We start from the raw sequence: 15,578 nt of genomic DNA on the forward strand, positions 1-15,578 counted from the left end.
TTCCCTCACATTTACTTAAGGTCAATATGGGGTATAAGTAATAAGAGCCTAATAACATAACATTACATTGATTTCTTACTGTCAAGCCCTGTTTCCATAGATAGATGCTAAACTCACAAGGACTCATTGTTCTCCCGGTGACCAGCCCTGCGCTCCATAAGAAATGCTCTACAAATGCTTGTGACTTTGACCATACAACATACACTGTGTGGGATGAGACTTTCAGAACAAACCTTATGGAACTGAATAACTGAACTAACACAGAATGAGATGCGAATTGGACCATCATTCTGTTTATTTCATAGCATTGATAACCACACTCCACTTTTTTTTTTTGTCTCTCCTCTAAATTGAAGCTCCAAGATGGCAAGGATCACATATGTCTTGCTCATCGTTGTATGTCCAGCCCCTAGTAGCATCCATTCAAGAAATATTTTTTGAATGGATAGGTGCATTAATGAATGAGGGCCTGGACCCTCTGTCCTGCATGCCTAGTGGCAACACTCTGCTGCCGTGAGCCAGTTCTGCTGTCCTTGAGAACGCCGTGATTTGACACATGGGTACCAACACTCACGCAACCAATCAGACCACATATATAGCCAACTCTCACACTGAAGTTAAACTCACAACTTGAATTGGTGCTATTTGGAAAGGCAAACATACAAGATTTCTCTGAGCAACTGCTGTCCTTCTATCTTGTTACTGTTTGCTCGTTACTATTTACCACTTAACCTCCTGCATGACAACATTCTTCCTCTTTTCTACCCTGTCCTCTACACAAGCCCACCTACTCACACAGAGTGACTGGAGCATTACTTAGGGAACGTCTCTACCCCTGCCCCTTACGATGAAGTATATTTCCCTAGTTGAATGATTTGGGGGCTTAGCCATGAGACTTCTTTTGGAATGTGAGTAAATGTGATATGAGCAGATGCCTTAAATATGCCTATGTGTTTGGCCTGGCTTCTGTAACTCACCCTGGGAAGAGCATGCTCCAAGTAGCTGCTGCCCCTTTAGCCTGGGCCCTGAAGTATGGGGTTCAACCCAGGCCAACCCACAGAGTCATATAAAGAAAATCATCTGTCCTTTTGAGATTGTTTGTTACTCAGCAAAAACTGACTAATATACATGAACACGTTATCATCAGTAGCACCCCTAAGCGTCAACTTAGAAGTTCTATTCTCTGACTGCAACACCCTTCCATCTATGTTTTCCTCTGCTTTATGACCCCTAAGGTTGCTTTCTACTTCATTGGATCTCCACTCCTTATCATCTCTGTACCAGGCTCTTTCTGGTTTCATGTCCTACCCAACCTGGGCAATCACGTGTTAGCCAACTCTTGGATTAACGAAATGACTGGTTTAATTCATCTCTGCCACCACACTGCTGGAGAGTATCTCCCAACTGCCCTCATTACATCATCTGCATAGGAGTTCCCGCTTCAACTGCATCCTCAGTCTTGCTAGAACATGCTTTAACTGATCACTAGCTGGTGCCCTTCCTTCTTCCTCACATGGCTGTCCAAACCTTTGGAATTCTCAAGCCCCAACCTCACTTCCACTCTGCCCTCAGCAGAGATTTCACTTCTAACTGTTCAGAGAAGATAGAACTTTTGCAGGGAAATTCACCAGTGGAGGTAAAATAGTCCTGCAGTTAAGAACAAGGAGGCTGGAATCACACAGACTTAGGTATCTTCCTGTTTTGCTGACACATGAGCAAAGACACCTCTCGACCATCACTTCCTATTTAAAACCTCCCCTACCCTGACTCCCTGTGATTACATTGTTCTTTTATCTATGTTCTCAGAGTGCTTAACGATACCCTAATTTTTCTTTTGTATCTCACTGCATTCAGAATAATAACTAAACTCTTTACTCCATTTACTTACCTACAAAGCCACGTATGATCTGATACCTGCCTATGGCTCCAACCTGTTACATAGTCCTTCTCCATCTGACTCACACCGAGAAAGAGTGACCTTCCATACCCAACCAAAGAGAGAAAATCCCAAAGTTATCTTACATACTGCAAAGGTCAATGTGAACTCTAAAGCTGTGTGTTCTCTCTCTAATTATGTCTTTCTTAAACTTCTATTGAAAAGAGTTTTGTTTCTGGACCACCTACCAGCTCGGCAAGTAAGACGCATATAAATAATGGTGATATATTTATTGTGTTAGTTGAGCTTTTGCTGTGTGCCAGGGAGAGCGCTAAGTGCTTCACATGCATTATTTCATTTAATTCTCCAAATAGCCCCATGAAATAGAAAGTGTCTTTCCTATTTTAAAAAAGAAGAAACTGAGGTTAGCGAGGTTCAATGACTTGGCCATGGTTATAATGCTAGTGACGAAGGCCTGTGTCATTCCAGAGCTTATGCTCTTGATCATTTTGCCACAATGTTTCTAGAGAACAGCTACCAAAGGAAGACCAGGGTGAAATCCTCCAGCTAATTTACCTCGAAGATAATTCACCAAAGTAATTCACCAAAGTACTAAATTCAATTTCCTAGAAACCACCTAACATGACATCAGAGTTTTAAATCTGTAACTGAGATCGGCACTTTAGAAATTATCTGTATTCTGGAAATTTAACTCTCGGGTTCACCCTGAAGCACCAACACGCCCCTTCCTCACCAGGAATAGCTGAGCTTCTCAGCTGCCCATCACGTACCTCACCCTTTTCCCTCCACTCCTGAAATTCATGGCATTTTGCTAAGGTTGGATCAAAGAATACCAGCAGTGCCAACAGAACTCCAGCCTTCATCTCTGCGAACTGGGAATATCATTATGAGTGAAACTGCTCAGAGTCTAGGACCATCTTGACTGCTTCTGACTCAAATAGGGAGCGTGTCAAAATAGGCATCACCAAACAATAACGGTCTATACACTGCTCCAGATCCAGACTCTCGGAGGGACATTCGCCATCAGGACACTGCACAGGGGACTCTTAAACTGAAGGAAAGGTAAGATTTCCACTCCAAGGATTGTTGAAACTCACAGGGGAACCCTAATAAAGACTAAGTAATTCTCAGAGATCGAGTAAAACCTAGAAAAAAAGATCTCTTTCCCAGGACAAGTGGCATGCTGACAATTTAATGTTTCTGGAATTTAACTCAGGATTCAAGAAATTTACCAGTAGAAATTGGTATTTAAAACGCACTACAGATGTAGCATTTTCAAAGCCTTATTCACTGTTTGCTGACCCACGCTAACGTGAAACTGCTTCTGGAAGGGCCACGAGGCCGGCTGTGTGCAGAATTCCTTGGCTCTGTTTAGGAGAAAGGGCAAAATTTAAGAGCAGATAGGAACCCCCTGTGGCCAATTTCAAACAGATGTCCACAGTCCACACCCAACAGATGGAAACACATCTCTGTTTTTTATGGCCTTACGGAGAAAGAAAGCCCTCTGGGCTGCGCGCTTTCCAGAACTCAGATTCCAGCAGCAGAAACCTTAGCCCGTTGGAAGCTGAGACATCACAACGGCGTGCAGTGGGGACCGAGCTACCACGGGGTCTACTCACGCATGCAGTCTCCTCCGTACCAGCCCGCCCGGCATTCTGCACAGTAGATCCCCTTCACGTAGAAGTCGTCCAGAGTGCCGCCCCACGAGCCGTTGCGGCAGGTCTTGCAGTTTTCAAAGATGGTACAACCTTAAACAGGTCCAAGAAGAGGGGGTGTTAGACTCAGCACTTGCAGGTTCCGATCGGCTGCGGCTGCGTGCAAGAGAAATCGCGCCCCTTCTCAGCGCCTTATCGCAACGAAGGGCATCGGGATTCGGAAATGTGCCGAAGCCCTTAGGGAAAAATGCTCATTCCTAGGAAATGCCAAAGTCACTAGCATTCAGTCTGAGGCATTTGGGAGCGTCGTCAGAACCGTCTTCCTAGTTCATGGCTGATATTTAAAAGTAACATGAAATAGCCCAGCAGTGAAAGGTAGACTCTGTCAACACAGTGTATGTGCTCTCTTTAAAATCATATTACATGGTTATTATGGAATATTTTTAAAGTTCAGACAAACGAAAAGAATTAAGACCACCTAAAATATCATCACCCAGAGAAGACTGGTAACATTCTTCCTCTGTGTAACTCAGAGAATTGCCAAAAGGGTCAGAGGGCTGAGTTTAGAGCTACACAGCCTAGACTCACATGAAAACACATAACAAACTTGGTCCCCTGAGGGCCCCAGGGCTGCCGGACATTATGGAAGTCACCGTTAACGTCCTCGCCTCTGTGCCTCTGGACCCCCATCCTCCTGCCAACCACTACCACCAGCACAGAGGAGACTGTTGTCCATCAATGGTAGGAATGATAGAAATTTCTAAAACCACACTGAGATATCATTTCTTATGTATGAAATTGGCAAATATACCAAATGACATATTCCGTTGTCAGGCTTTGGGAAAACAGTACCCTCATACACGCTGCTGTGAATGCCAAAGGCATGGAAGAAAATTTGGCAAAGGCTGGCAAAATGACATCTGCACCTGCCTTTGACACAGCAATCTCTCACTAGGAATCTGCCCCAAAGATACACAGCAAAAACACTAAATGATGGATGCCTAAGGCCATGCACTGCAGCTTTGTAATAGCAAAAAAGCTGGAAATAACCCAGATACTCATTAACTATGCTAATCTACACAATGCAGTTATGAGTAACTATCAACAGAAATGAAGATCATGGTTTATACTGTCAATGAGTGATTTCCAGAATGCATTGTTAAGAGCAAAAAGCAAAGTAGTTAGCAGCGTTTACCGTAATGCTATCTTTTGTACAAGAGGGGAAAGATATATAAATATATGTGTGTGTGTGTGTGTGTGTGTGTGTGTGTGTATATATATATATATATTTGCTCGTAAAACAGAAAACAGATGGAAATAATAAACCTCTTAGTATATCAAGTAAGTGGCAGACATGACAGAGAATTACAGGCAAACCTTGGCAATATGCGGGTTCGGTTCCAGACCACCACAATAAAGTGAGTCCTAACCTTCCTGCTAGTGGAGGGTCTTGCCTTCGACTTGCAAAAAAGGCAACATTTGTGAAGTGCAATAAAATGAAGTGCAATAAAACCAGGTGCGCCTATACAACAGCTGTCTTTAAAACATAGCGTTTTGACTGTATCTATGGAGTGGGATATCTTCTAAAGCCAATAACCTACGCAAAGAAATCATAAGTTCATTCAATGGTCTGACTGTTGGTACTAATAGTGCTGTTGTTATTTTGCACAATTACCTTATGTTCTAATATAGGATAAAGCAAATAAGTGATTAGGTTAATATTATTAGGAAACAGGATTTTCACCACGAGAGAAAACAGATACAAATATAAAATCAAAGAAATAAACAACCTTATAATATTACATCTGAACTTGAATATCAGCATAAACTCATTTTTTTCTTTTTTTAAAAAAATATGTATTTTCCAACTCCATTTGCTAAAAAAGGGGGAGACCTAGTAACAATGACAGTCCAATGGCAAGGAACACCTCTGGTGCCTCGCTTGTGGTCTCAGACCAGAGTTCCTTAGCGAAATGGCTGTCTCTCCATGTGAGACAGAAAATGCACAGGAAGAGCCTGAAACATTTTGTTGTGTGAGAAATCAAGGAAGCCTTCAAAAACCAGTGTGGCCGTATCAGAATACAGAAGGACATGAAGGGGCTTCCAGTGTCCCATAATGGGATGATGTATCATTAAAATGCATAATGACTACAATGGATTAAACCACATAAATAAATAAAAATACCAGAGTTCGCAATGACATACACACAGAGAAACCTCTTGGGTCACCAACAGTGGCTGCTAGAGTATCAATTCATTATTTTGAAAATTAGCTCTGTGTGTGTGTGTGTGTGTGTGTGTGTGTGTGTGTGTGTGTTTTAAGTGTTATTTAGCCCTTCCTTTCAGGATAACCCAATGGTCAATATGGGATAGCTCTTCACTACTTAAATTCAAAGATCACGCCAAGTGATGAGGTTGGGTGTCTCCTGTATGATGCAATAGGGCGCATCCAGCACCACCTATGAAGTTCTCTTACCTGACAGATGACCCAGTGCCATCTCACAAAACCAAAGCCCCACCCACATCCCAAAGTTAACCACTGAGCTTTTGAAAATATTGAAAATTGTTCAAAGATTTCAATATCACTGCCGGGAACTTTCAGTGGGAGACCCTGGCTTAGTTTTCAAAGTTTCCTGAGAAAATCTGGTGGCATTACTCAACTATTTCCCTATAAATCACACTCACCCATCAGGGAATGAGGCCAGAGGACTTCTTTTCTGGATCAAATGTGCAAAGGTTATGCTGAGGTGGTTTCTATTCTAAAGCTCAGAATTAATGTCTTCCAGAAAGGAAGATGGCTTAGAGGTATCGTGTGTGTTCTTGAGCCTCAGTTTCTTTCCTCCTCTAGACTCTCCCACAAAAGGAAGAAAGTTCCTGGTAGCGATATGTGTTATTTACTGTAAGTTGCTAATCACACTGGAAACAGCTTCTTCAGTCTGAAGCTCAAGGTCCACATTGGCCTCCACCCAGGCAGGCACTTCAGTAAAAAAGGACAATCGCTGTCCCTGTATGGTGAGGGCAGAGAGAGAGGCAGTTTGTTCAGCCTGATGCCGTGGCGAAGGGATGGGCGTCATGGCCAGGCAAGGCGCCGTCTCACCCTGAGATGCTCTCATTTCACCGGGACCGCCTCCCAAGTGTTGAGCTCAGAAGCCAGAGCGTCATTCTTGACTTCTGCTTTCCCCTTCCCCCATCCAACCAATCCCAATTATTGTCAATTCCACTCTCTTTAACATCTCTCAAATCCCTCCGCCTTTCTCCGTCCACAGGGCTTCTGCGTTCATTGAGGTCTCCATCACTCCTCCCCTGGCTCCAGTAGTGCCCTTCCTCCAATCCTTTCTCCATACTGCAGCTAGAAAATTGGCTTCCACCTCTTTACTAAAGGACCTCCAATTTGCTAAACTATCTTCAGGGCATAGTCTAAACTTCACAGCACAACTTAAGAAGCCCTTCAGGGTCCAGCCCCTGTTCTGTCCTTCATATTGTTCTCTTTTAATCTTTTCTTTTTCTAACTATCTCTCTCCATGTTTATCTCACACACACACACACACACACACACACACACGCACACCCTCCCACCAGACTGAGCTACTTGCAATTCCCTATACCCTATGCTTTCTTTTGTCACAGGGCCTTAGCACTTGCTGTCCTCTATGGCTTGACCTCTCTACCAGACCCCTTCACTCTTTTTAGTTTGTTGCCTCCATCTTCAGCACGCACATCACCTCCTCCAATAAGTCTCCACCGCCCTTTCCCCCATCAACCCCCATCCTCATCCACGCTCTCAGGGTAGCTTGTGCTTCTCTGTCACAGCATTTACCACACTGGATTACGGCTGCCTGTTTACCCTTTCATCTCTCCCACCAGGCTGCAAGCTCTGGGGATGCGGGAAGTGTGAGGTGTTTTTTTGTTGTTGTTTTTTTGTTTTGTTTTTCTTTTTTTGTTTTTTGTTTTTGTTTTTTTTTAAATCATTGTATTCCCAGTGCCTGATGTGGTCTCTGGGATTGCTCAGTCTGTTAAATGAATGAGTGGATGACTTCACAGCTTTACAAGTTTAACAATGAAAAGTGTACTAACTCCTCCAAGTCCTCCAGTAAGAATGAACTAAATTATGGTACTCTTAATAATTATGGTATCACAGCCTCCCGATGCCTGCCTGCCAGAATTCAAAAGTTCAGCATGTTCCCATTCGTGACTCAGAAAACGCAAAGCGACCTGAGGTCTCTTCTTCCACACTCACCTGGGTGAATCAGGCAGGAGTCACACTCGTTGTCCTCATTCCTGCAGCAAGGGATAGTATAACCCACGACTTCCTTCTTCCCGGGGCAGATGCATTCAATCTGATCATATTCACAGCACTCCCGACACATGATATTCCACTCAGCTCCAGGGCAGGCTTCATTGATGACCGTGTACTCTGGAACAGAAACGAGCACGTAAGAACAAAGGTCCTGGCAGGAAGGGGTAAGACCCATAAGAACTCCGCTGCTGAAAAGCAGCCTTGCTCTACAGAAGTGTTGCCCTTCCTGAACGATGGAGAAGACCGTGCGAATCCTTCCAAGCCAGTGCTTCCAAGGTGGGTAGCCTGCCTGGAAGGGTGTCCAAGCCACCCACCATGGCACAGATGGAACTTGTTAGAACTACTATTCATTATTATTTTTTAATAAAAAGAAAGAAATCATGCTCTGTCAATAATACACAGTCTAGGTGGACTGACACATACATAGTTTATCAACAAGTAAACATCTCTCGGGTGCATGTGCTCAGTTCTGTTTCCCAGGGCGCAGAGGGCCCCTGCTTACAGCTACACAGCTCGTGCCCGCCACAGCTCCAGGAGGAACCATTCGACCACATGACTGTGCCGTGCAGCCCAGGCATTCGGGCCATCACAGAGGTCTGGAGCCCTGTCTCTAGATTAAGCCATTCAAGTGCGAGGCTGATTGCCAAAGTAGAGACCATGTCATTTCCTCTAAACTTGGCTCCTCGATTTTGCAGCATGCCATTGTTATGGTACCTTCAAAGCTAAGACCAACAGGAAAGACAAAAAAGTATCTTAATTAGTATGTTTGGGAGAATTTCAATGTTTTACCAGGGTGCACTCATTGGCAGAACTTTATTCAGTCGCCAAATTCGACTGAGCATTTTTTCCCATGAGAAAAAAAAAAAAAGTATTCTTTTCTGGGTAGGAGTTCTGTTTTTCTTTCTTTTTAAAAAATACACCTTAAGTAAATGAAAAAGAAAAACCATCTGGCAAAATCTGTAAGAGGAATGAGTTGGAGGCTGCCCAGAGGAACCCAGGGTAAGAAGCAGACTTAGGTTTGATTCACTCTTCTTTGATCCTCACTTTCCATTCCTAAACATTTTATACAAAGGTGATGATTGAAGCAAAAATAGGTCAGAGATTTGAGGGAGAAAGTAAAAGAAACCCCAGGCGGGATCTCCAGCCACGCTTTGCAGGCCCACATAAACCGGCCTTAGTATCTGTGGCGGCTTCCAGCCTCTTGAAATTTCATAGTTTAGTTTACTATTTTCTGCTCCTAAACTAAATTTGGAAGTCTGAGACAGTGTTGATAATTCTTAATTTGCCAAACAGAGACATTAAAAAAAAAAAATCACCATCTAATCTCAGCCTCAGGTCCTGAGAACATTCTAGCATCACAGAAAGGGGCCATTTGCATAATAAGGTTTTTGCCTTTTTCACCAGCAAGGATCCTCACACTGGCATTTGGGAATGACTGGCAGAGATCACCATGACCCTGTCGCTACTGAGATTTTGTCTCCCCCTCAGGGGCAGACACCAGGACTTATGTAGCTGAGCTTCCCATGTTTCTGATGTTGGCTGGATGAAGTGAATGACTCCTAAAATCTAGACGAGAGCCTCGCGGTTAAAAGTGAAGGAACGCAGAAGAAAACACAGGGGTAAATATTCACGATCTTGGATTTGGCAGTGGATTCTTACATCCGACATCAAAGTATGTGCAACAAACGAAAAACAGATAAATTGAAAGGTTAACCCGCAAAGTCATTTAACCACTCTGTTCCTCAGTTTCCCCACTGAGCACAGTGCTAAGGGTGCGGGTGAATCAATGAGTTTGTTCTTTCATTCCATAAGTATTTACTGAGTGTCCACTATGTACCAGGTATGAGGCTGGGGCCACGATGGAGAGAAAAACAGGCACCATTCCTGGCCCTGTGGAGCTCACAGTTTCACAGGGGAGTAGATGTTGCATAAATGACCCCCAAACACAGAATCACTAACTGCGATAAGGAAAACTTAGGGTGTTACGAGAACAAACAAACGGTCATGAAGGGACATTATCACCAAATCTACAGGATTTGTATTGTTAGAGGATTCTAAATAAAATCACAGACAGAAATCTATGTATCTGCTAAAATTAGAGCACTTCCTCAAAACACAAATGTGATGGAGGAGGTGATGGTTTTAATGGTTCTGTGAGCTTTTCCCTCTGGTCTGGCAAATCCACCCTTTTCCTTCTCCCCAGAGAGACAGGAAAATGCCTCCACAACACGAGTAAGAAATACATACATAGGTAAGTAAAATATTCTATGAGAAATATTTACAGTTGACCAACTGAAGAGATTAAAAAATACAATAAGCAGACAAGAGCAAATTCCTGGACTTTTTTTCCTCCTCCATTTATTATAATTGCTTTTTCAGAAAGAGTACATTGGTCATTTGGCTTTAGATGGACAAATCGCAGGAATTTCAGCATGGGGCTGAAGGCCAGGTCCAGAAGCTAGGATTTAGAGAATTGTTAATAGCAGTAGAAGTTACTGAATATTTTCATATGTGTATGCTAAAGCACTTTAGCATTTATTTAGTTAAAATACTTCTATATTGCTTATGCAACTTAATCTTCAAAATGACCCGGTGAGGTCCATGATACAGTCTCTTTTAAGTTAAAATGATCTACCCCAACCTCTTCACTTTACTGGTGAGGAAAAGGGCTAAGTAGGAAAGAAGCAAAGAGAAATGCCAAAGAAGCCTTTTTAGGGAATTCACTCTGGAGGGAAAAGGAGGCCCACAGAATTCCAGGCCTAGGGAGGAAGTGGACAACCTGCTCCTTCGGCGGAAGCAGGCCAGGACCACCTCCAGCTCCCCCAGCCACAGGGTTGGGCATTCATTCATCAGTAACTCTTCTACTGGAAAAAATATTTTTTTCTCTAAAAAACACTATACATTTTAATATAAATGATTCCTTGTGAACGCGTCAAAAAATAAAATCATAAAAAAAAAAATACAAAGTAGTCAGAAATAACCTTAATATTTTGTTGCCTATCCAGTCTTATTAATCCAGCTCTGGTTCTTCTAGAATTCATTTTGGAAAATGCGAGACACGTAAGCTCCTAGTCCTGTTTTATCAATGGGAACACCAAGGCAATGACAACAATGCTGACCATCTGGCACAAGTTCAGCTCGTGGTGAGCAAATGAATGAACGAAGGAAAGAAAGTTGGCTGTCATCATGATCATCATGAAGCCTAATGGTTTACTGTCGGGCTATCCGATGCTGACTGTTTTCTATTGCTGACAAGACGAAGAACACTCGATCCCCCAGACGGCCAGGACTTAACTCCACAGAATGGCGTGGGAGTTATTGTGTCCCCTTGGCATAGTCTCTAAGTGCCATGTTTTCAGCACTAGATTTTAAGGAAATATATTGACAAGATGGCTGTTAAGGTCCATATGAAAAACTCAGAGGATTGATTTTCTTAATGAAAACAAAGGTCGGCCTGTTCCATACATGATGGAAACATCAGCCGGCAGGCTAAAGGCCCAGGCGGAGACCACCCCGGAAGGTGGCAAGGAAAGGCACTTTTATCATGCACCCGCTCCTCCCTGATGTCAGACTCTGCCTTTGCGCCCACCAAAAACCCCACCGCCCTCCCATCTAACCACATTTAATTAAAATTTCTGCTGAATTTTTTACTGTCCTGCATTTTATAAATGAGGCCAGAGATTAAAAAAAAAAAAAAAAAAAAGACACATGAACCAGAGATATACAAGTAGATAGCTTGGGCTCCGCTCTTCCCCCCACCTACTCCCCCACTTCCTCTTATTATCTCCATATTAATGTCTAGGCAACATTCCTGACGACTGAGGGTCTGACCTCCTACTCCATGGGACCAACGACAGACAGGTAAATCCCAGGCAGGCACGACTGTGAGACAGGAATGATGACTGGGGCCCTCGGTGACCCTTTGTCTCCTCCTAACCTTTCAGAACCCTCCCATCACAAAGTGAACCGCAGTCACAGCCTGGCTGGATTCCTAACCTCAGTGACCCGTCTTCCCCTTCTCACAGCTCCTCTTGTTAATGACATGACAGCCGGAGAGTCAAGGCCTTCATCACCTTTCCTCCGGGTACCAGGAGTGATAAAATGTGCAGTGGACTCCCTAGAAATCTGGTTTTTAGCCACCTGTACACTGGGGAGGGGCAGGGAGGCAGACGTCAGTTTGTCACTTCCTCTCTCTCCTGTTCCTGTGTTTAGCACACTTTTCTACATGGTGCCTCTTCATTCATCCTCCTCTCTTCTCTGGGTCCCGGAACCCACGGGGAATGTATCTGAGCCCTTGGCATATACCAGCTCATTGAATCCTCACAGTCACCCTTCATTGAACAGGTGAGGAAACAGAAGAACAGAAAGGGTAAGTACATTGCTCCAGGTGGCACAGCTTTCAGGTGAAAGAAGAAAGATTGGAACCAGGTCTTTCTGGGGCCAAAGTCTTATTCCTTCCAGCACTACCTTGATTCTAGAGAGCTCGTACCTCTGACTTTACAGATTAAGAATGCAGCACTAGGTGAAGTGGGTACACTAGAGAATCAAACCACCCAAATTTTAATCCTGAATCTGTCCCTCCTTTACGCTGCTGGACAACCACAAACAAGGCACTTTGGTGCAGATTTCCCCCCAAACTTCACGAGGAAGGGAGTGATGGGGTGACAAAGACAATGGGTGTAAAGGGCTTTGGAAGGAAAACTGCCTATCAGTCAAGACATTACCATCATTCTCTGCAGAATAAAAAAAAAAAATTGCACATTTGCCTAAGATGCAAATGGCTAAAGGAGCAAAGGCGGCGAGGTCCACACATGTACATAGCACTTTCGAATAGTCTGCTCATGTTTTTATTATGGTTTTCTGGGTTCCTCCCCCTTGCTTCTAGATTTCCTAGTCTTATTTTTCTCATACCCCTTCTTTAGATACCTATTTAAATAGGGCATACCTCACCTGCTGCTGCTTCCCTTCTAGAAATAGAAATTCTACATCTATAGCCAAAGGGAACAAAACCCAAACGCTAGCATCTTGGAAAAGCCTCCAGTTGTCCCTGTGGTGCTGGAAATCCTTGAAAGACAGCTGCTTCTGGGATATTTCAAACATTGGAATATGAGCTGACTAGATATTTTTTTTTATTAGCACTGGCTACTAAAAAGAGAATTTAATAATGCATCTAAAAGCACTTGGCAATGGAACTCAGCAAATACAGCAACCAAAGCATTAAAATGGCTAAGTTAGAAACAATAAAACTTAAGCTTTTCCCTAAAAATCCAATCTGGATTTCCTCAGACGCAAGAATTCAACAAACTATCCCACCCGTTCCCTTAATTTTCTACACTTTAAAAAACTTCTTTCTGAGTCAGAATATGTCAGTGCTACACAGGGGTCTTGGTCAACTGCTTCGCCTCTTTGCCAAAAGCTCCCAGAGTTAGTGTTCTCGTCTTCACATCCAGGTTCACCGATGCCAGGCAGAAGACAGGTTTTCCTTCTACCAAAGGCAACTGGCCAACAGCAGATGTGCAGCGTGGAGGACTGTTGAGCGAGGATGATGCCTCTGTGATGGCATCCTGACGGTGCACGAAACCCTAAGCTGGCAGCGGCTTCAGGCAGGCTCACCCTCGTTATAGGTACCCCCTCTAGCTCTGCAGGCTGGAACAAGATGAAGGGGAACTTCTTTATGCCTCCGGAGTCATCGCTGGTTCCACCCTTGAGTCACAGCGGGTGATCACGGGCAACATCTCTTGTTTGACAGGCAACGCCTTGGCCCAGATTTGTACGCTGTGCAAGACACCATCCCCTCAGCCCCTGCAGGAAGGTACCACTGCTCCCATTTCAGACACAGAGAAACTAAGGCACAGTCTGTGGCAGGCGTTCTCCCTAAGTTTGGAAGGTAGATGCATGATAAACTTCAGGGGAGAAAGCAAGTCTCAAAGAGATACGTGTATGGTGACTCTTTAGGGAATTTCTTTTTTTCTGACAAAAAAATCACAGATTAATGAAATAGGACTATGCACCAATCTAAAGGGGGCAATTTCCATTCTACTGTATATAGAATAGCCAGTATTTCCCCTTCTCAATTCCTCATGAAACTTGTGCTAGTGGGGAAAATAGTAGAAAGGAGAAGACATCTTTACTTTCCCGAGCACTCCCTTTTTGTGAGGCATGATACTAAATATTTTAAACAGATTACCTCATTTAACTCCTGTGATAAATCTATGACAAAGACAGTGTTATCTTTAGTCTGCAGGTTGGAAGGTGGTAAGGCCAACTTAAAGAGATTAAGTCACCCACCCAAGAAAACCAGCCATAAATGACAGAGCCAGAATTCAAACCCTGGACCATCTTTTAAAACATAATACTCTATACCCTACATATATACACATTCATATGTATACACACAGAAACATATCCATGTCCACATCTACATTTTTATTCTTCTATGCACCTATGTATTAAAATGTGAACAGATCCATACCAAGACACATGTATCAAAGATGAATTCCATAAGCATGGCAAGTGAGGGCTGAATCTTCACTGAGAAGCTCCTGGGTTACTCAAGTCTAATTAGGCAGGATACCGTTTAAAGGAACAGCCAGTTTTATTCCTCACTCGTTGCCTCTATAGTAATCCAATCTGAAACAAGTCTGGGCAGAGAAAAGAGGCAAGCAATGCTAGGGCCAAGGAGAAGCTAGTTGCATGACAACAAAATCAATATTTAACAAATGCAGGAATAAAGTAGTTCCCAGAAATGGCAAACGAGGGGTTGATGAGCAGCTAAAACGCACATGCTGTCTCCAAGGGATACGGCCCCAATGTAAACAGCTCAGGCCACTTCCAGGTTGTGGAGATCAAGGTCATGGTGACAGAGCTATACCAGAACTGGCAAACGTGAGCAGTAAATAACGAGAGATTGGAGACGAGCGCATGTGCATGTGTGTGTCAGAGAGAGAGGGGGGAAGGGAGAGGGTAATTGGTGATGCACAAACCTTGAACTCGGTGTCCCCAGAGACTAAAAGAATGCTCAAATAGTCTCTTTGAAGAGGAGACAGTGTGACTGTCATCAAAGATACAATCTAGTTAGGAAGTCCAGTCACAGCTCTTATTCCCTAGAACTGCTCTATCAACATGGGTGCCCATTAATCGGATTCACACCTCAGTTTGTCCAACGACCCCAGACCGGCCACCTTCTATTAAGTAAACTGAATACAAGAAAGGAGTTTTCTCAATGAACCATGCCACGTTAATGCTGGTGAGGACTTTTCTCCCAGAAATGTGGATGGGATTATCCCCATGGTTCTTGGAACATCTCAACAAGTGTGAAATGACAAGGACGCCAGACCCCCTGCCTGTCCTTCGACGGCAGTCTGAAGAGAAGCCCAGGTTTTGCAGATTTTCAAATTCCTTTTTTACCCTGTCCTCTGCAACACTGGGATATTCTTCAATGTTTTATTTATTATGGACAAGAGACCAACATTTTCCAAACTGTAGTCCATGGAGCATTAATGGATGGTATAAGGTATTATACGAAAAAAGTTTCTGTGGACAAAACCTTTGTAAAATGTTAATACTAGCTTTATTATAAGGCTTTTTAGAGTCTGTAATATACTTTGTGCATAGTTAATCTCCACACCTCCCAGACTTATATCATCTTAACGGCCTAGGTTTGTTTGCTTATCTTTGCTGACTATCTCCCAGGATTGTATTCCATGAAACCTACTTTGAGAAATTCCAG

General features: G+C 43.4%; 1 protein-coding gene across 2 annotated transcripts in view; it reads right to left on the bottom strand.

Annotated features, from left to right (window-relative positions):
* Nucleotides 1–15,578, bottom strand: part of PAMR1 (peptidase domain containing associated with muscle regeneration 1) — a 142,482-nt gene that overhangs the window by 41,965 nt on the left and 84,939 nt on the right. For both annotated transcript variants that reach the window (XM_016123222.2, XM_016123221.2), the window contains 2 exons: nucleotides 7,790–7,966; nucleotides 3,517–3,645 (listed from right to left, as the gene is read on the bottom strand). In XM_016123222.2, coding sequence (XP_015978708.2) covers nucleotides 3,517–3,645; nucleotides 7,790–7,966 — 306 coding nt within the window. The remainder of the gene's footprint in view (nucleotides 1–3,516; nucleotides 3,646–7,789; nucleotides 7,967–15,578) is intronic.

This window comes from Rousettus aegyptiacus, unplaced genomic scaffold (genome assembly GCF_014176215.1).
Source record: "Rousettus aegyptiacus isolate mRouAeg1 unplaced genomic scaffold, mRouAeg1.p scaffold_m13_p_5, whole genome shotgun sequence".
Classification (NCBI taxonomy): domain Eukaryota; kingdom Metazoa; phylum Chordata; class Mammalia; order Chiroptera; family Pteropodidae; genus Rousettus; species Rousettus aegyptiacus.